We start from the raw sequence: 21,947 nt of genomic DNA, 5'->3' as shown, positions 1-21,947 counted from the left end.
TCACATAAGAAGCTACCTAATATGTAGGAGGAACTAGATGGTACCCACAGATAACCATGTGATGCCCTACTGTTACCTCTTCAGACACACTGTGTACTCAGATAAGAGGACTTCCTCTCCCATCCAAAGGACATGGCAGAACATGGGAAGAAGCAGCTCACAAGGTCACAGAATCCAATCCAAAGCCAGATAAAGGAAAAAGAAAATGCCAAGAACAACTGCACAGAAGAAAATGCTTCTGTGTAGTCATCAAGCTAGTGTACCTATATTATTTAATACTTTCCATTGCTTCTATAAGGAAGATTCATAGTTATTAATTTAAATACAAAGAAACATTTAAAATATTTATTAAATTAATTTCATATTGGCTAGTCAGATAATTTTTACCTGTGATTTTTAGGCTTCAGGATGTTGATTCTACCTTCTCACCAACAACTTGACATTATTAGATCAATAAACTAAGAATTACTTTATCAAATATAATTTCAATGTGTTAGAACATTTTTAGAACTTACTAACCTTTTCTTAGAGACCATGATTGGCAACAGTATTTAACAAGATTAATAATACTTGTACATATCTATTTTTAATTTATACTGTGTTCATAGCATACAAGCTGATATTTCACTTTCTGACAAGTCTTTTGTTAAAAGCAGCCATGAAAGCTGTGACTCAACCTAAGTAAAAACAATAAACAAAATGTGAAGACGATTCATAAAGGTGAAATGACTAAAAATACAGTCTGTGAAAAATTGATTCTAGGGGAATTTTCTTACTACCATCATATGAAATCTGTACAGTGTCAGCTGTAGATAGGATTTTAAAAACTCTTGAAAACAATAAGGGTCCCAAAACCAGAGAAAAACAAGCAGGGCACATGTCTGGGTAGTTTGAGGGGTTTAGATTGAATTATGAAAATCTTGGATACAAAAAGGAAAAGGAAAACAACTGAAAAATTCTGAGTGAAACTCAAAAATGAAAGCAGAATTTTAGCAAACAATATGAAAATTAGATGAACAATAGACTGGCAGGTTCATCAAATCCACTCTGGGTCACTGTAACTCATCCATGCTAACAGCAGCATCTCTACAAGGAAGTGGTGGTACATGCCAAAAACAAGCAAATAACAACAACAAAACAAAAACAACAAACAATAACAAACCCAGCATCTCTAAGGCATTCTCCAGGTCAACAGTAAGAGTTATTCTGAGACTAGGTTCTACTGTGTTGCCCAAGCTGGTATTGAATTCTTGAACGCAACTGATAGTCCCACCTCAGCCTGCCTAATGGCAATAGATTACCTGGCACATAGTTACTACTAAGTCAACATGCAACTGGGAACGAAGGTGTCTTAGGCTTTCTACTGCTGTGACAGAACACCACAACCAAAAGTGACAAGGGGAGGAAAGGATTTATTTCATTGTACAGCTTGTAGTCCATCATCCCAGGAAGTCAGGACAGGGACTCAAGGACAGGACCTGGAAGTCAGAACTAATGCAGAGGCCATGGAGGAGCACTGCATACTGGCTTGCTCTTCATAGCTTGCTCCATTTGCTTTCTTAAACACATCAGGACTAACTGCCCAGGGGTGTCACTACCAACAAAGGGATGGGCCCTTCCACATCAATCACTAATTAAGAAAATTTCCTACAGGTTTGCCTATAGGTCAATCTTAAGGAGGCCTTTTCTCAATTAAGAGTCTCCCTCCACCCACCCCCCCCCCACATATGTTTAGGTTTGTGTCAAGTTGACAAAACAAACCAGGATAAGTGGCATGCCTGAAATTTTAGTTACTTCGGAAGATGAGGTAAGAGGATTACAAATTTGAGGACAGTTTGGGCTGCATAGGGAGACTCTTTTGGTCTCAGCTTTAAAAAAAAAAAGTGGCTTTAGAAGAACAAGTATGCACTTAATAACTACACGGTTATTAAGAAGGGGATGTTATTAAGAAGGGGAGAAGGGAGCTGGAGAGATGGCCCAGGTGTTAATGCTGTTCTTCCAGAGACCCCTTGTCCAATTCCCAGCACCCACATGGCAGCTCACAACTGTCTATAACTCTAGGATCCGACGCCCTCACACAGACATACAAGCAGGCAAAGCACCAGTGCACATAAAATAAAAATTAAATGTTTTTAAATGGGTGGGAGAGGCAGCTGAGTGTAGTAGTGCGTGCCTTTAATCCCAGCACTCATGAGGATAAGTTCAAGGCCAGCCTGGTCTACATAGTGAGTTTAAGGATAGTCAGGGCTACACAGAGAAACCCTATCTCAAAAAAACAAAAAAACAAAAACAAACCAAAAAAACTCCAACAACAAAAAGGTGGGGGGAGAGAAGGAGGTAGAGCATTGTATTGGCTACTTTTGCACTTGTGTGACCAAATGCCTACAATGTGAAGGTCTGCTTTGGTACAGTTTCAGCTTTAGCTCATCCTGGTATGGAAGGTATGGTGGAGATCACAGAGGAAGTGCCTGGGGCACTTTACAGCTCTTTGGACCAGAAAACAGAACTTGTGTCAGAAGTGGGGCTGGGCTATTCAGGCCTTAAAGGCTTGCTCTGCACTGACCAACTGTACTATCTATCCATGCATCCCAGAGGTTCCAAAGTCTTCTGAAACAGCGCCACCAGCTTGGGACCAAGTCTTCAAACATACAGGCCTGTGTGTCTCATTTCACAGTCAAATCATAATACTGTGGTTCACGGTCATCTCAGAAGACAAAATACATTTAGTTCTAGTTCCAAAGTCTCCATGATACTAACAGTCTCCAAACCGTTCAAAAGGCCAAAGTCTCTCCTGAGAGTCTGAGGACAAGGATCACTTGGTAGAGTGTGAGCCTTGTACACATGACTAGGTTCAATTTCTAATATTGTAAAATGAACATACAAAACTATGGTCTTGTCTGAGACTCGCCGCAACTCGTAAGCTATGATCTGCTATAAAAATAAAACAGAAAGTTGTATGATTCCAACCAATGACTTAAACATTTTCATTACAAAAGGAAGAAACAGGAAATTGACAAAGATTAGATCAAATAAAAATTAAGCAGGCAAACAACCTGTAACTCCATGTCCAGCATTCATATCACACGGTAACATCACTGCCTCTTTAGCCCTGCACTGGTCACCCATGTGGGTTTTCTTGTGTTAGCTCTACTCTATACACATAGTTTTTCTTGGTATACATTCCAAGGCCATGGCATATCCAGCATCCTAGTTTCTATGGCAACTTACTTCATTTGTTGACCATTCAAGGCTTTCCTTTATGGACTCTATAAGACAAAATACATTCACTTCTAGTTCCAAAGTCCCCATAATACTATCGTCCTATAGGGATACTTATTGCCTGGCCTCATCAACTTTCTACAAGCCCATGCCTACAAAACCAGCACAAATGGATGACACAGGTTTGGTTACCTATTGCATTATAGCTGCTCCCCTTCAGCACAGCTACAGTTGCCTTGGAAAACCTGCACAGCTAAACCTGGGAAAACATGTCCTTAGGTGGTCCTGGTACAAAAGGGAACCCCTGTTGTAATGTGGTCTGTTCAGAGACTTTCCCCACTCCTTTCAAATATGTCTGCATTTTGACTCCCTGAAGCCTTTGATGAACAGGGTCTTGCCCCTATTGTCCCCTTTCCTATAACTGTACTAATACTAATCTTCTGAACATTATAGCTTGTCTGCACCTACCCCTCCATGACTGTAAATGTGTACACTTCTTTCCTTCCCAAACTACAGTTTTCCACATTTTCTTGCTCCACCTTTTATTTTTAATTCCTTTTTTTTTTTTTTTTGCTACAAGCAGCCAGTAACAACCATGTCAACTCAATGAAACTCAATGTCATTCAGTCTTATTTCTGTCACCAAATTAATTAGCCCATGACTTTTAAAGTCAGCCTCACTTAAATTTTCAGGACATACATGACAAGACATAGCCTGATTCTTTGCTAGAACACATCAATTGCCTTTATCCCTATTTCCCAGAGTCCTTGTTTCCTTCTGAGACCTCATGCACATCATCTTCATTGGCCACACTTCTCTCCCCATTTGGCTCCTCGGACCCCTATCACAATCACCCCATTAAACTCTGCTTACAGCATTCAAGGGTTTCTCTAGTCCACAGCACCATACTTTCCCATATTCTTCCTGCTTACCAGCTCAAAAAACTATAAACTAGTGATTAGGTTTATTAAAGTGACAACTGCTCTGTCCAGCACCAATTTTCTGTAGTAGTGACTTTTGCATGACTGTGACCAAATACTGAAAACAAAGGATGATTTTGTGTTACATTTTCAGTTCATCAAGACAGAGAAGGATGGTCAGTTCATGGCAGTGGCCATGTGCAGCTGGGGATCCTCACATCATGGTGGACCAGGAAACGGAGAGCTCAAGCTACAAGTAGAACTGGCCTATAACCTTCAAAGGCTCATTTCCAGTGACCCGACTCTATCAGCCATAATTTCCACCCGCAGGTTCCATAACCTCCTAAAATAATGCCACAAACTAGAAACCCAGTATCAGATCCTGTGGGAGACATTTAACATTTAAACTATAACTAGAGTCACAGGCATTAAAGACAACACTGTGAACAGTTTTGATATTTTAAGTCTTTATTGATTCCATGCCACGGACAGACAATTAAGACAAAAATTCCTGCACCCACCCTTGTTTTCTTGAGATTGCCAGCACTTGTCATCTGCCAGCAAATGAACTCAAGCTCTTATGAAGTGAAAAAGAAAAAAGCAATCTATCTAGGGAAACCAGGCAGCCAGCAAGAGAAAACCCATTTAGAATTAACAGTTGATTGGACCAGCTAAATAAAGATGCTGCAGCAGTCTCTAAAAATAATCATGAGAGCAGAGTGGTGCATGCCTTTGTTTGTACCATGTAATTGCTGGGACAGTGAGACTGCTTAGTGGGTAAAGGTGCTTGTCATCAAGTCTGATGGCCTGAGCTTGATTCCAGGGACCCACATGGTAAAAGATTATTCTTGCAAGTTGTACTCTGACCTCACACACCTGCACATACTCCCACAAGTTGTACTCTGTACCACCCACACTCAAATAGAGATTTAAAATAACTTAATTGCTTAATCTGTTTCTAAAGTTTCAAATACAGAAATTAAACTAGAAACAACTACTATATATGTGAAGTTAATTTTTTTTAGTATGTATGTACCAACATACTGTTTGATTAGTAAATGTAGTTTGATTTTCCATATAAAAAATAGATATGAAGGCTGGAGAAATGACTCAGTGGGTAAGAGTGAATGCTGCTTAAGTATGAGGATGTGACTTCAAATCCTTAACACTCATAAAAAGATAAGGGTGGCCGTGTAAGTCTGCTAACCCACATGCTGTAGAAAACAGAGAGTGGGGGGATTGCTAAAGTTTGCTGGCTGCAACCGTATTTCTATGTTCAGTAAGAGGCCTTGTCTTAATAGAAGAAAGTAGAGGCTAATGGCGGACACCTGCTATCCACTGGCTTCCGTGTACATGTACACTGTAACATGTGTTCACATACTCATGTGTGTATGTATACTATATACAACACACACACACACACACACTGAATAAATAAATGGAAATGCAATCTCATGCATGACTTTTGAGGCTGGCCTCAAGTTTCAATTGGTATAATGCCTTGGAGATTTATTCCGTTTTTTTTTTTATGTTATGAACATTAGCTTCTTTACTATAAAATAAGATGTAATTCAAACATTTGTTATAGTTTCAATGAGACTGGAAGAAAGGCAAGTGTGAGAAACTTAACCCTGGATCCACCATGACTGGGAGGATGGACCTCAGCCCAGGTGTTACGCTATACGGGCAATGTCTTCCTGGATGGATTAGTATTATTAATGTAAACACAGGACTGCTATAACAAAGTGTTTGGTCCACTTCTTTCTTCTCTTGGTCAGGAAGGCCCTTACCTTATACTGACACTTTTATCTTGGACTTTCCAGCTTCCAGAATCATGAATCAATTCATTTCTTTTACAGAGGTTTAAATTTAAAGGGGGAGGGAGAGGAGAAGGAGGAAGAAGAGGGGGAAGGGGAGAAGGATGAGGAAGAAGAAGAGAAGAAAAGAACTCAGTGTCTGCTTCTGTTAGCAGGCAGTACAACAACAAAGTACAGGCCTCTGTTGGGGGACAGGAAGAAACCTCTCTTCACATCTACCTTATTGAATCACACATCTACCTATTACCCTCAGAGATAGGAAGATCTCAGGGCTTTTCTTACTCCCCTACAAAGATCTCAGGGATCTCTACAAATCATATCCTTTTTAGCTTTTTCATTCTCAATATTATCTTGAGGCACTAAGGGCTCTCATGTAGCTGTTGAGAAACAAATCAATCCTACGCCATATTTTCCTGAAAGGGCCTTGAGAGTCCATTATCTCTCTCATCCCCAACAATTCACTAGATCCAGAGTACTTCTGCTAAAGAGAAAGAGGTACAAACTAAATTAGGAATGGACAGACAGTGGGATATATGCAAACACCACCTTTGAGGTGGGATGGCTTATAGCTGTAATATCCATATTCAGTAGGCTGGGGTAGAACAATCTCAAGTTCAAGGCCAGCTTGGGCTATAAAACCAACAACTTTTAAAACTTAGAAAATAGTCAACCTTTCTAGAACATGTTCTGAAACATAACATTCAGTAAAAGTGGTTCAGCTTATAGACTAATCCCACACACACTAAAATTTGGACAAATATATAAAAGAAACCTACTATCTTTTAGCCAGTTTTAAAAACATATTTTCCCTTGGAGCTGTGAATGATTAAACAAAAACCCTAGTGTCCCTACTGAGTTGTCAATCATAGGAGCTCCAGGAGTACCCCTAAACAAGATCAACTCCTGCCATTCCTTTTGGCTGTCCAGCAGAACTACATAACAAGACACTATTGCTGAAGACATTATGCACATTGATTGCATGAATAGAGAAATCAAGTTGGAACTGACCTGGAAGCTTCCTCTCTGATGGCTAGCTTCCATAATCGCAGAAGGCAGGGCATTCAGAGAGAAAAAAATACCAACAGTCTCTGTGGTGGTTTGAATATGCTTGGCCCATAGAGTGGCAGTGTTAGGAGGTGTGACCTTGTTGGAGTGGGTGTGGCTTTGCTGGAGGAAGTGTGGCACTTTGGGGTGGGCTTTGAGACCCTTCTAGCTGCCTGGAAGCCAGTCTTCTGTTTGTATTTGGAACAAGATGTAGCACTCTCAGCTCCTCCAGCATCATGCCTGCCTGGATGCTTCTGTCTGATGATAATGAACTGAACCTCAGAACCTGTAAGCCAGCCCCAATTAAATGTTGTTCTTTCTAAGAGTTGCCTTGGTCATGGTGTCCCTTCACAGCAATGGAAACTCTAATTAAGACAGTCTCACCACCTGTAAACCCTGTGAACTACAAGACCAAGAAGCAAGATGTGCCTACTTGTACAAGAGTGACAATACTGTTAGGGGTTAACCAAGTGCTCTGATTGATATGGTGGCCTGTGACACAGGAAGGAATGATGTCTGGTATTGTACTGCCTGTCAAGAACTCCAAAGAGTAGAGATCATAAGCCCTAGTAGGGAACTGCAAATTGTTTACAAGTTAAACTGACAAAGCATCAAACTTCCTGAGAATAAGTAGTGGGTAAATGTTCAGCACTAACCAAGACTTGTATACCATTCTCTGTGAGGCTCTGGGAGCTTCATGGAAGCAGGAATAGAATCTAAGAACTGGAAGACAGAGAGAAGGACTACAACTGCCATCCTCTGGAAAAGACACAGACACCACAACCTCAATATCTCAGGCCTGGTAACAGGTATGGATGGAGAAAGGGCTCAGGGGACCACATCCCCCACGGATAAAGTATTTGTTAATGATAGACACAGGAAGAAAGGGAGTTATTGCCTTCATTTGTGTATCCACTGGTGATTCCACCAGGCTCTAAGGAATAGTTCCAAGGCAATGTTCACACAGATGGCTCTTGCTAAATTTGGTGGGACACAAAACCAAACCAATATTCAAGAATCTGGGAAAGGGACTGGGATGGATGAGAGAGAGTGTCAGAGATGGGAGGGAAATTACAGGGAGTAGGGAGAGTAGTGTGTGTGTGTGTCTGTGTGTGTGTATTTTGGTTATGTTGTCCAGATTGGCTTCTAACTCCTGGGTTCAATGCTCCTTCTGCCTCAAATTTGCTGTGAAGTCTATATGTTTATAGATTGTCTTGTCTTCAACTACTCCCTTGAATACTAAGTTCTACAAAAAAAAAATATGTTAAGAAGAATTAGAATCAAAGGATACTGACAAGAATGAATAAATATCAAAATAATTATGTTGTATAAAAGAAGACAGTAATGCTATTATTCTATTCACATAAAATTCTCATAAATGCAAACGAGTGAATAGTGTCAGAAAAAAAAAAACCCTAGCTGTTGCTTGCAAACCAGGGAATTAGGTAAAAGTACATTATAAAGGGCACAGGGAAACTTTTGTGGGTAATGAAAATGTTCATTATCTTGATTATGGTGATTGTTTTACAAGTACATGCATGTGTGAAAACTCATTAAATGGTACATTTATGTAGTTAGTTTTATGTCACCTATACCTCAATGAAACATTAATAAAATAATGATTGAGGAAAATAGTTCTAACATTTTTTAAAAAGATTGGTATTTCTAAATATAAAGATCTAAACCAAACCAAACAAAACAAAAAAACAGCAAGAGAGGAGAGATACTGACAGGAAATTCGCCGTTTTTCCAGTCTGAAATTTCCTGCAATAGAAACTACTTTTATTAAGACTATCTCTCATCTTCTCACAATTCATAATATAACTGAAGAAATAAAACTATAATTACAATGTCAAATACGGCGGTACATTCCTAAAATCCCAGCACCTGTTGGCCCGAGCAGAAGGGCCACAAGTTTGAAACTAGCCCTCTGCACATCAATCAATGAAATAAAATATATAGGTTTAATCACAAGCATCTGCAAGTTGACACACAGAGTTGATATGCCTGAGTGCTGACAGATACTGATAAATGGAGTAAACAAAGCCAGGGACAATCAGTCATGCCATCCTAGAAGACATGGAGACAGACCAGACCTGGAGATAATGGAGTTCAATGTGGTTGTGTGAAATTTTCATGGTATGTAGAGAATGAAAACAGATGTTCAGATAAAAAGCAAACTGGAGTAAAAGCAAGGAGTTTCGAGAAAGATGGCGACAGCTTTTTAGACTCTTGCTCCAGAGCTGACATTTCTAACACTAACATTAGGATCTTCTTCCACAAAAGGTTCTGCTGCAATAGGAAGAACACAGGGAGGGAAATGAGGTCACCCACCTCATATATGGGGCTTACTGAATTTAAATCATTTTATCTACATATTTATGTGCCATATTCAATTTTTACCATGTGTATGTTTCACCCATATGAAAATTCTTTAAATAGGATTTTAAAAAATTATTTTATTTAAGTAAAAACCACCTAGTATAATTTCAGCAATACATGTAGGTTTTTCTTGCTTTTCTTTTTTTCTTTTTGAAACAGGTCTCACTCTGTAGCTCAGGCTGGCCCTGAGCTTGTTCAAATGACCCCTCTGCTAGATATACTACCGCACTGGCCAACTTCCCAGCTTCTATCATTTTAAAGTAATTCTAAAAATTAATTCTTTTACATTGTCTACATCTTACCACTAACCTTAGTCTTTAAGTCTCCATCTCACTGGTAAAGGTGTGCCTGCCTACATATGACAGGTAGATACTCTGGAACAGTCAGATTAAGCCAAGCTTCCTACTTCTTCAGTTTTCTCAATTTTTGGCATAATTTAGAAAAATACAGTATATTTGGAAATATTCCATACCAAATAAAAGAGCAATGCAATTCAAGTGCAATCCAAAGTTTGACAAAGAATAAAATTTCACCAAATTCTGAGGAATTCATATCTACAAAAGAAATAAAGACTCAGAATTAGTAACTATAAGAATACAGCACCCTAGTAGTATAAGAGTTTTTAAAAGTGTTTATCATAACATGTGTATAGATATCTACACATATAAACACACACACACACACACACATATATATGTGGGAATGAAGAGAAGGGACATGGGAAGATTTGGAGAGAGAAAAGGGATAAGGGAAATGATGTAATTGTATTTTAATTTATATTAAATAAAAATTTTAAAGTATGTTTAAAAAAGTATGGGGGTGGGGTACAGGAATACAGTACCATGGAGGAAGGCAGGCTCTGCTATTGTACCGACTCTCCATCTGAGACTATCTGCTTGTGTAGCCCAGATTTCTTGGCACCTCATTTTCCTGATCTACCGTGGTTCAATGGTTGTTGTGGGAATGAAGTAAGTCAATATTGTTAAGAGCCTGGGTTAACATTGGCTCAGCTACTCACCTGGCCTAACAATGCCAATTGCTATTATTACTATAATGCTGATAACATTTTATATGTAAAATGTGTTCCTCTTTCAACCTGTCAAAACCAAAAAATACTAGTTTCTTTAGAGGTTACCAGCGGATAATCTTTCTCTGCATGTCCAAATTTGGATTGAAATCTGAAAATCTTTCAAATTTTCAATTTCATGGTGAATGTGGAAATATGGCATAAGTTTTCAAAAGTTGAATCATATGCTAAATTATACATAATACATTCTTCACTGACAACTAAATATTGAGTATATAATATAAAAGTAATAAGCAATATTTAAAATCAAATGAGGTCATTTGGGGCTTCTAATTTTTGAGACAGGGCCTCATTATATAGGCTTTTCCCTTAGCCTTCCAAGTACTCAGATTACAGGCATATGCCACCACACCCACTTACAAGTGTATTTTTATAGAGCTTTTATCTTTATAGCATTCAATCTTCAATCTGGTATGTCTCTTGTGGGGCCAAAGTAGCAGACAGTACGTGAGGGTTGGGATACTAAGAAAGAAATCCTGGAAGTGAGAAATCCTAACAAATCAGTGCTTAAGCAGTGTAGAAAGGGAGCGAGCGGGCAAATGTTAAAGTCTGAAGAGTGTTACATGTCAAGTCCAAGTGTTTCAAGGTGCAAAGACTGTAGGGAAACACATTCAGATTTATAGTCCTTTTTCTTTTTCCATGTTCTATGTATGTGTGGTGTATATGCAGGTTTGTGGTTTGCATGTGTATGTACATACATGTAGAGGTCTAAGACTCCAACATTGCTTAGGCAAATCCAGAACTCAGCAAGGCAGTTAGTCTTGGTAGCCAGCTTACTCTGGGAGCTCTCTACCTTCTGAGGCTGGAAAGACAGGCAGGCGACATGCCCAGCAGGCATATGAACTCTAGTTCTCACACTTTCAGAGCAAGCATTCCAACCACTAAGCCACCTCCCTAACTCCAAAATCCGTATTCTTATTTTTAGGTACAATAAAAGTCATGACAAAATGATTGAGAAGATATTTGCAGGACATGTGAAGTCTTTCTTCCAATTCTGAATACTGGAGTGTAGTGTAGGAGGTAGAAAAACACATCTCACTCAGCCACTTCCAAAACTTTTAACTCAGATTTTACAACCTGCAGATCTGTTTCTGCTTTCACAGTTTGTAAAAATCCCAACTAAAGAAAGGGAGAAAAGTAAAGTTTTTAAAAAATTTCTTTTGCAATAGCGTCTCCAGGCTGGTCTGGAATTTGCTTTCTAGATCAAGCTGGCCTTGAATTCACAGATCCCTCTGCTTCTCCCTCTGCTCCTAAGTGCTGGATTAAAGGAATGTTCGGAGACAGAGGTCTGGCTGTTACCCAGGCTGGGGATACAAGTGTATGCCAGCACATCTCACTGAAAATCGTCACTCCAGAAAATAATCTATACAGAAAATTTGTAGTTGTCTAGTTCAATCTATTTTAATTTTAGTCAACAAGACAATAGTCAAAAGCCACCATTTAAAAAATATTTCATGGGTAACAAATACAACTAATATGTAGCTAACAGTTGTATTTTGTGAGAGTTACTAAGATTTAGTCTTTACTTAACAGAACTTTCACCTGCTCTTCTACCAGGTTACCACGGAGTGGCTGTTTCTAACAACAGAGGGTGTTTCCTCCACTTCTACATTCTTCCGTTTCTGAAACCCCCTTAGACCTCTATTTGCATCCTACTTAACATCTCCAATCTGCTATCTGAGGCGCACATGGCAGTCCACATTCACCTAATCCATAAGCTGATTTGAGGAGCAAGGAGATTTAGAGCAATTATTTAATGAAAATATTTATGTGAACTTAATATTTAAATCAAGAAATAAATGTAGTATACAAATCTGATTAAGAAAATGCAATGAAGAGTTAAAGTCTGTAACAGTCCTATAAAATAATTTATATTTTTTTCTTTATTTAAGAGCCTCGAGAAGATGGAGGAGATGTACAGTGTCAGCAAATTGAACAGAGGTGTCTGGCAATGTGGGATGGGGAACTGTAGGTGAAGTCCCAGACACCAGGAAAGTAGGAGCCTCCCAGGACCCCACAGGGATGACATTAGCTGAAATACCCCACAACGGGGAGGTAGAACCTGTCAAGACCATATCCAGAGGTTAGGCATACTTCCCCCGAGTTGAGAGATGGGGCCACCCACCCATCTCCAAAATATTAATCCAGAATTGTTGTCTAAAGAAACACAAGGACAAAGAGTGGAACAGGGACTGAAGGAAAGGCCATCCAGAGACTGCCCCACCTGAGGATCCATCCCACATGCAGACACCAAACTCAGACACTATTGCTAATGCCAAGAAGTGCATGCTGACAGGAGCCTGATACAGCTGTCTCCTAAGAGCTCTGCGAGATCCTGACCAATACAGATGTGGATGCTCACAGCCAACCATCGGACTGAGCACAGGGACCCCAACGAAGAAGTTAGGGGAAGGACTGAAGGAGCCTTATCTGGCATCAATGGGAGGGGAGGCCCTTGGTCCTGTGCTTGATGCCCCAGTGTAGAGGAATGCTAGGGCGGTGAGGCAGGAGTGGGTGGGTGGGTGAGCACCCTAGTAGAAGCAGGGTAAGGGGGATAGGGATAGGATAAGCGGTTTGCAGAGGGGAAACCGGGAAAGGGGATAGCATTTGAAATGTAAATAAATAAAATATCCAATTTAGAAAGAAAGGAAGAGTGAGAGAGAGAGAGAGAGAGAGAGAGAGAGAGAGAGAGAGAGAGAGAGAGAGAGCGCTTCACTGTAGAGACAAGTCTGGTTTCAAACTCATTATCCTCCTGCCTGAGCCTGGGATTATAGGCTTGAACCACTATACCTAGACAAAAAAAATATGTTTAATAATCCTCCTATCAAACTCAGTGGGCCAAGCACATTAGGACTTAGCAAAATGATGCAATGGGGAGCACCAGTAACTAGGCACCACGTCCAGTACAGATTATGTGGTCCATGGCAAGTACTAGCCTGGAGGGGGTATCCCACAAAAAGAGGAGATGAAACGGATAGAGCTTTGATAACCAGTCTCTACCTACTTCCTCCCCCACCTCTTCTTTACCACATGCCTTGGGATTTCCCTCAAATTTTGTTTCTCATAAGAGCTTAACTCTCTCCTGATATCTTCAAATTATTTCTATTCTTGATGATTTTTCTCATTCCTCCCTTAAGAATCATTTGGGTCCCCTACTGGGATGCCTACCTTCAATGCCCTCCAGGCAATTTAATATTCTTCCAACATCAGTTATGCAAACCTTTTCCTTTTTCTAAATGAACCACTACTCACAATGTAAGAATAGGTATTCATATTTGTAAGTGTGATGTCAGACATGTATCTACGAATTACCTATCCCATACAGTTCTTGTAGCCACCCTGTAAAGTAGGCATTGGTTTTATTAATGAGGAGAGAAGCTAAACAACTTGCAGAAAGTCACCCAAGTACTAATTATTACAAATTGTCACTATTACTAATTAGGAGTAATTAGTAGGTCTGGGATTCATAGGCAGATCCCTGACTCTAAAGCCATTTTATTGCCTTTGGTAAAATTTACACCTTTGGAACATTAGGAGGAAAGTCCCACAGTTGGCCTGAAGTTTGGTGACTTGTAGGGCTGAGAGAGACCATGCCTAGTCACTGAACTGTTTGTTTAGCAGCTTAGGACCCTGAGATACAAATGATCTGACACATTCTGTGTCTCAGGGTGCTTAACCTCAGCCTGGTGTGGGGACAGAGGGTAATGCAGGCGTGGTAGTGCTGTTTCCACAGGCATGCTGCCGAGACAACAGTGCAGGGGAAGAAAGGAAGATGTTCCAGAAATCGGAGGTTTGCTTTCCTTCTGAAACTCCAGCAGGGTCTACTACAGACTTTCTAATATCTCATGCAGCAATAACGACTATACTTATTTTACTTATGTACAATTTATGAAAATGTACCCCAACAGCAATTTATGCTTATGTAACCCAACAGCATGTACAATATATTCACATTAATGATAATAAAATACATTTAAAATTATTCTATGTAAAAATTAGTTTGGATTAGCCCTATTTTTTTTTTTTTTTTGGTTTTTCGAGACAGGGTTTCTCTGTATAGCCCTGGCTGTCCTGGAACTCAGTCTGTAGACAAGGCTAGCCTTGAACTCAGAAATTCGCCTGCCTCTGCCTCCTAGCCCTATTTTCATATTTCTACTTTATCTCAAATTATTTTATAGTTCAAATAAGTTTATTAATAACATGTACTATATATTTTTCTTGCTACACAGATGCAGAAGGAAAAAGAAAGGTTGGAGGTGCTACATAAGTCATCAGGATTTGAAATAATAAAATAATAAACAAGGAAGTATCTTCACTAGTACTATTCACTGTACAAGATATTAGGCTTCAGTGAGTTTCTTTCTTTCTTTCCTTCCTTCCTTCTTTCCCTCTTTCTTTCTTTTCTTTTTCTCTTTCTTTCTCTTTTGTTCTCTTTCTTTCTTTCTTTCTTTCTTTCTTTCTTTCTTTCTTTCTTTCTTTCTTTCAACTTAGAAGAGCAAGGGGCTAAAACTCACTACATTTCAAGCAAATGTGCCCAGGAAGGGAGAGAAATAAACTTTCAATAACACGTAAAGAAGAAAGGATGCCCTTTCCTTCTACTGTAACTTTACGGTAGAGACAACTAAGATAAGACGCTCACAGGAGTTGCTCCCTTGTCACGTAGCTTATTCAAGTGCATACTCTCTGCAATGTTATAGAAAACACCAAACTAAAGACTCTTAGAAAATTCCAGTTAGCTTATTTCTGTTGTTTCTTCTTTTTTCACAGCAATTTTATGGAAAAATATATTAAGCCTAATAATATTGTATTATTAATAAAGCTGAGTTCCATCAAAACTTTTATGGCTTTCTAGGCAGCTGTTAATGGATCAAATGATTTTATTACTCTGCTCTAGCCCCTCCTACCAAAAAACCAAATTTCTCAAAACAATGAGACTAGTAAAGATGAAATAATCAAAGGCAGAGGAAAAAATAGCACAAAGAAATGAGAGATGAGACACGTCGTTTCCATTTTGTGAAATTATTCAAGACAGCAGACTAAACACTAAAGGAACTGAAAGCATCAGCAAATGAGAAGTGTAACTTCAAATACACCCAGGCCTGAGAGACTGTCTCTACTAGCTCTTCCACCTGAAGCCATAGAAAAGCAGGTTCAAGTTCAAGGCAACGAAGACTAACTTTCAGAGTTCACTGATAGTCAGCAAAGCAAAAACTATGTAGAGGACAAAATATTCACATAAACTATCTTCTCTACTGTCTCCTGACAAATTCTCTCACTCCAAGGATGAGAACAAATAAGTGGAACACATTTCTCTATAGCAACATTTTCCTCCATCTCAAGTTAAAGGTCCCTAGAACTGTATCAACACTTTTCTCCATCTCAAGTTAAAAGTCTCTAGCACTTAAGATACTACCACAGCTGCTTGTCACAAGGAAGAACTACGGAGGAATTGTACATTTTCCTTAACTTTGTCCACATACAGATGTTGATGATGATTTACGAATTTTAAGAGTCAAAATGTAACTATACTTAATACCACAGTATTAACTAAGACTTTAATTGCATGTTTAAAAATCCCAAACCACAATCCCCCAGGAAAGTATAACTGTCAACATTCTGAGGCCACAAGAGAGATAAGCACATTCATTAAATAATTTTATTAAGCTCAATGCTATGCTGATCACCACAATGACCAACCAATGTACTTTTTTTTTAAGTTATTAGAACATTTGTTACTGATTTATTGTGTACCGGGTAAATTGAGGCACAGAGGGTTCTGAATAAATGCAGGTCCACAAGTAAAAAAGTCCACAGAACAAAACTACCGAACCATACTCCCTTTGTATATATTATATAAACTGCTAAGATTAAAAGGACACTTATCTGTTTGGTTCGAAGCTTTTTCTAGATAGCATCTAAGCCATCGGAGCGAAAATTGAATTCTGAACTCTGCATAAATGACTTTTACTTTCTTTGTGCTTGAAACCTCTTTTCATACATTGCTACCGATTCAATTTCACCTGTTGGTAATGGACACAGAAAACTCTTTGTGGGGGAAAAACAAACCGCTTGGTGGAAAAAAAAAAAAAAGGCACGTTATCAGATATACGGGGAGTGAAACAACTGAAAAAAACAAGCCTTTTCTCCATCGGTATCTGTAAGCAACAGTTGGAAGACTGATGGCCAAGTTACCACTTCCCTCACGAAAACTAGTCTGTGGGTCCCCAAAGCTACAAGTGCAGGACTTACCTGGTTCTTGGGGATCCTGAATCCGGGCTTTTACTTCTGCTGGGCTGGGGTCATGAGAGAGGGGGCCAGCTGCCCCCTCCTCTGGATCTTCCACCTTGGTCACGGTGAAGTGCGGCATTGTTCTTACAGACCCTAGCTCTCCGCGTTTAAATTTCCTTCCTGTGTGTCCCTGCCTCCCTCCACACTCAGAGCACAGCCTAGGGAGACAGTGGCTGGGAATCGGGAAGTACTGAGCCCACGTGACCACAGCCCCAAGGGAGTGGGACGCTTGAAGACACGCCTTCCGCTGTGTTTATCATTCTCTTAAAAGGCTTAAGCACTCCACCCCTGGCTTATTGTTATTAACCTGTGGATCCCCAACTGTCTGGGCTGTTTCTCCAGGCGGCACAAAGCTGAAGCCCGGGCGGGCGTAGATCGTCAAGAGCTGTCCACCCTGTCTCCTCCCACTTGTTTCCTTTACTTAATTTACTACCACCTCTCGGGGCTCCATCACGTCAACCTCTTACTCACAGTATCTGTCCATTTACTTCACACGAGAACGATTAGGGGGCAGTTTATTTCACAAACTACCTTCTTTAATGAAGACTGGCACTATGTCAACTCAGAAACTAAAAGGTAGGCTGTCGGGTTTCCGTTGTTGCTTAAGGTCAAAGCATATGGAAAAACCTTGCCAAGAGTCTGAAAAGTGAAAGGCTTTTCTCCTCCTTTAGGAGAAACATCTATTTAGCCAATATTTAATGACACATAAGCATTTTATAAACAATAAAGTTTAGATTGCCAGATGCATGCAAGGACATAAAAGAAGAGAAACCAATTTTATCAAAAGCACAAGTTTAAAAGAGAAAACTGTATTTAAAGTTTTAAAATGGTGTGTAAAGAAAGCATCAACCCAACTGTTTTAAAGAAAAAGAACCTAGAGATAGCCTTACGGTGTCTGTAGTCCCATAAGCACACATAAGTAACATACTTTACTCCACAGTAACATTGAATAGCTATATCAAGTGCTCAGCAGATTACACAAGCAGGGAGATAAGTAAATTAAACCTTATGTTACTTTCCACGTTGATGTTGTCATAGCAAGACTCTGTCACTAGAAATGTCTTCTACCAGACAAGTAAGACTGAGCAAAATGTACTGACTAGAGACTAAAAGCACGTGGCCATCGTTCATTCAAAGCACACCACTTCTAAAGAGGACCCATCCAGTAGTCAGTCCTCCTTTGTACTCTGTATTACACTAGAAACTCTACATCAGTCTCATTAATTCACTGCACAAATATTTACATACAAAAGATGCCTAAAGTCATGGTGAATGGTAAGGCAAACTTTAAAATACCTAAAGCCTTATAGTAGGCAACATAGACTATATTTAAAAGAAAGTTCACAAGTACTTAACGTTTACTTCATGTGTTCCTAATAGTCATGGTTTGCATTCACTCAACTGCGGAGCTTTTAAAATACTGATGCTTGGGCTCCCTCTCAGACATTACTATTTAACTGCTTTGGCAATAGAGCCTGGACCATAAGACTTTTAAAAGTCCCTTCACACCGTTTTAATGTACAACCAAGATTTAAATATAAGACTGCTTAAGTCTTAAATATAAGACTGAGGTTAAATTTATCACTGGAGAAGTCTGTGTATGTCTTTTTTTTTTTTTTTTAAGAATATTTTCGCCGGGCGGTGGTGGCGCACGCCTTTAATCCCAGCACTTGGGAGGCAGAGGAAGGTGGATTTCTGAGTTCGAGGCCAGCCTAGTCTACAGAGTGAGTCCAGGACAGCCAGGGCTACACAGAGAAACTCTGTCTCGAAAAAAACAAAAAACAAAAAGAAGAAGAATATTTTCATCTCTCCCCCCCATCCCGCATGTGTGTCTTTTGAGACAGGACCTCCTCCTGCCTCTGTTTCTCTAGTGCTGGAAATCAAGGTATGCACCACCTGACCTGGCTTATTTAATATCTATTTCTTTGAAATAAATTGTCATTTGTTTTTGTGTTTTGTCCATATTTATAACTCAGCTACTCCACTGATTTATTTGAAGGAACTTAAAAGTACCAACCTGTCAAAGGTTTCACTCTTACATTCAGAGTTCAACATTCATTAATACTTTTGGTACCAGTACATTTTCTACATGAACCCTGTCTTTCACATTCATCTTAAGAAGAACAGAACTGTGGCTAGTGTTCTGCAGTTGGTGGACAGAAACACTGTTTACAAGCACGTATATAACTTCTGTGTGTATAAGTCTAGATCCAAAGGCTGGAGAGACCACATAGCAATTAAGAGAACACTCTTAGGAATTTTAGGCATTCTTGAGGACTCAAGTTCGAATCCCAGCATCTACACCAGGCAGCTTACAACTGTCTTTAACTCTAGTCCCAAGGATTCTGATGCCTCTGTTCTCATTTACACGTACCTGCATGCATGCGAATGCATATGGACATAAACACACCCACTCAAAAATAAATCTTTTAAAAAAAGGACTAAATCTAAATGTTATCCTCTCACCTTCCTCCTCTCTAATAGTCCACCAAACTAAACAAGTAAGAATGTGACAAAGTCCTGTTAATAAACTCTATGATAGGAGTAATTTATTTACCAACTCAGTGCTCTGTACCACAGTGGTCAGCAGTTTTACAGTTCTCTCCTAGGATGAACTGTAGATAGAAGTGCAGGCCATAGAACACTGAAGGTGAAGTAATGTTAAAATATGAATGATGTGGACAAAGAGTAATTACATAAAGGTGAGATATCATAAACAGATACTTAAAATGCAATGCACTGTCACAATAAAGTACTAATACAGTCCCACTGAGACAGCTAAAATTAGTAAGACCAAATGTGGCATGAAAGGAATGAAAGGACTCTCAAACATTGTGGCTGGGGCTGTTAATGGGGATAACTATGGAAAATAGCCTAGACTTGCCCTAGCACTCAACAACTTCACTCTCAAGCATTTACTCCTAACAGTCAAACTGTGCTCCACGAAATGTTCATATTCCTCAAGTTTCTAAAGTGGAAATACCTTAGATATTCATTCCTAAGAAAAATATAGAGTCAAAGTATATTTACTATTCAAAAAATTAAAAATGAACAATAGATAAGCACAACATGAATGTGTCTGGAGTGCTTTAAGGTTTTAAAACAGACACTAGTCTATGGCATGGAAAGTCAGGTGAAATCCATCTAGGTGTTTAACAAGAAATAATAGATAAAGAAAACATGGGTTTAAAAAAAAAAAACGAGAGCAACCAGAAATCATCACATTAAGCAAAATAAGCTGTGCTCAGAATGACAACTATTATACTACAGCTTGTACATGGACGGCGGGACTACTGATGAAGAGTCAGGGTGCCAGTGAGGGGGAAGGAAAGGGGCCAATGAGGAGGCCAGGATCAAATATACGTGAGTGAGAATGTTAGAATATAACCTATTGTTGTTATATTCATGCTAATGGCCTTTCTAATTAGTACAATGGTTGCCTCTGAGAAGGTGGAGTAGAGATTAACTGGGCTCTAATGTGGTAAAACTTCCTGAGATGACGACAATAGAGGTCTTGCTAGGGCTTAGGAGTATGCTTTTGTCAATTTCAGTAATTCACTTGGAATCTCCCTTTGCATTTCACTGTATACGAAGTTAACCTCAAAAGAAAAAGAGGCTTCAAGAAATTCTAAGCTTTAAATAATAATACACATTCAAGTTTGTAGGAAAGTGAACTGGTATCTCAATTTACCTTGAAATACAGGACTTTGGATATAACTACACAAAGATTTCTTTTTTTTCATATTTATTTATTTATTTTATGTGTATGAGTACACTGTAGCTGTCTTCAGACACACCAGAAGAGGGCATAGGATCTCATTACAAATGGTTGTGAGCCACCTTGTGGCTGCTAGGAATTGAACTCAGAACCTCTGGAAGAACAGTCAGTGCTCTTAACCACTGAGCCATCTCTCCAGCCCCACACAAAGATTTCTTAAACTCAGTAATAAAAAGACAAGACTTATGATTAAAACAAACAACTGACAAAGGACAACAAACAAATGGCTAAGAAACATTTGAAAAAGTACTCCCTATCAGAGATTATCATGAAAAAAATGGAGAGTACATATAAATACCTTGGGGAAAGTTCTGGGAACTTTCTATAAGTCTAAAACATACTTTCACCATATGACCCAGCAAACCCTCTTGGTATTTTTAACAAAGAGTACTAAAAGATGTAGTTCCCCCACCCCCCCAAAAAAATCAAGTATGTATATAGCAGCTTTTTTCACAATGATCCAAGTGGCCCAAATAGGGAACAGGCCAGTATCTATAAATCAATAGGATAAACACTTCAGTAGATTTAGACAGAGGACTGTTACTCAACAGGGAATAGGAGAAATTGGGTAAATTCACACCACAGCATTAGAGATTATGCACTATAGACAACACAAATGAAACACATATCAGTGTTGTTGGGTGAAGCATTTTGCAAATGAAACACATATCAGTGTTGTTGGGTGAAGCATTTTGATTCCTACAACTTTAAAATGCTTAAAAATAGATAAATGAAGGGGAAAGGTATAGTAACCTACAGAATAAAAATTATGAGTGGGCACTGCATTAGTCCTTCAAGTTTGCTGTATGTTTGAACATTTTCCTAATGAAACCGTAGGAAACGTTCCAATGGAAGATGACTCTCAGCATTCCTGTGGGGCTACCCTCCTTTTCACACACAGGTTCAAGAGCTGCATAAATGTTTTGCTTGTGCTTCATTTTAGAGCTGTGGATGTTGAGAGGGTTGTTGTGCAGGTTTGAAATATTTACACTGTCACGTTTTTAAAATGTGCAGCATTTAAAATTAATAAGATACCCAGGCCAGGCCATCGGTCTTTATGCAATGGAGCATCTTTAATGTCTCCTTCAACAGTGTAGACATATTTTCTTTGCTAATTAGTTTCAGTAAAAACCGTTTATTTGTAACTATCTTCAAATTGTCAGAACTGTCATCCTTCAAAAGAACGAGGCTATCTGAGATAATTATTTTTAAATTATAACTTACTGTGCCACCCCATGCAATTATGTATTTTTAGGTTGAACTTACAATTCATTATAACCAGTGTTTTGTCTGATTCAAGCCGTTTATTTAAAAAAAAATTAAAGCCGGGCGGTGGTGGCGCACGTCTTTAATCCCAGCACTTGGGAGGCAGAGGCAGGTGGATTTCTGAGTTTGAGGCCAGCCTGGTCTAC

General features: G+C 39.2%; 1 protein-coding gene across 4 annotated transcripts in view; it reads right to left on the bottom strand.

The window, feature by feature from the left end:
* The window catches only part of LOC114616633 (solute carrier family 12 member 6), an 88,142-nt gene that overhangs the window by 52,784 nt on the left and 13,411 nt on the right, over positions 1 to 21,947 (bottom strand). The window contains exon 1 of one of the 4 annotated variants that reach the window (XM_028762066.1): positions 16,719 to 16,929. The exons of the other annotated variants lie outside the window; for them this stretch is intronic. Within the exon in view, the coding sequence (XP_028617899.1) occupies positions 16,719 to 16,836 (118 nt within the window). The 5' untranslated portion in view covers positions 16,837 to 16,929. Of the gene's footprint in view, positions 1 to 16,718; positions 16,930 to 21,947 lie in introns of those variants that run through there. 4 annotated transcript variants of the gene reach the window in all.

This window comes from Grammomys surdaster, unplaced genomic scaffold, assembly GCF_004785775.1.
Source record: "Grammomys surdaster isolate TR1022 unplaced genomic scaffold, NIH_TR_1.0 332767, whole genome shotgun sequence".
Classification (NCBI taxonomy): Eukaryota; Metazoa; Chordata; class Mammalia; order Rodentia; family Muridae; genus Grammomys; species Grammomys surdaster.
Note: the sequence above shows the minus strand (reverse complement) of the source record. Positions and strands in the feature narration are given on the sequence as shown.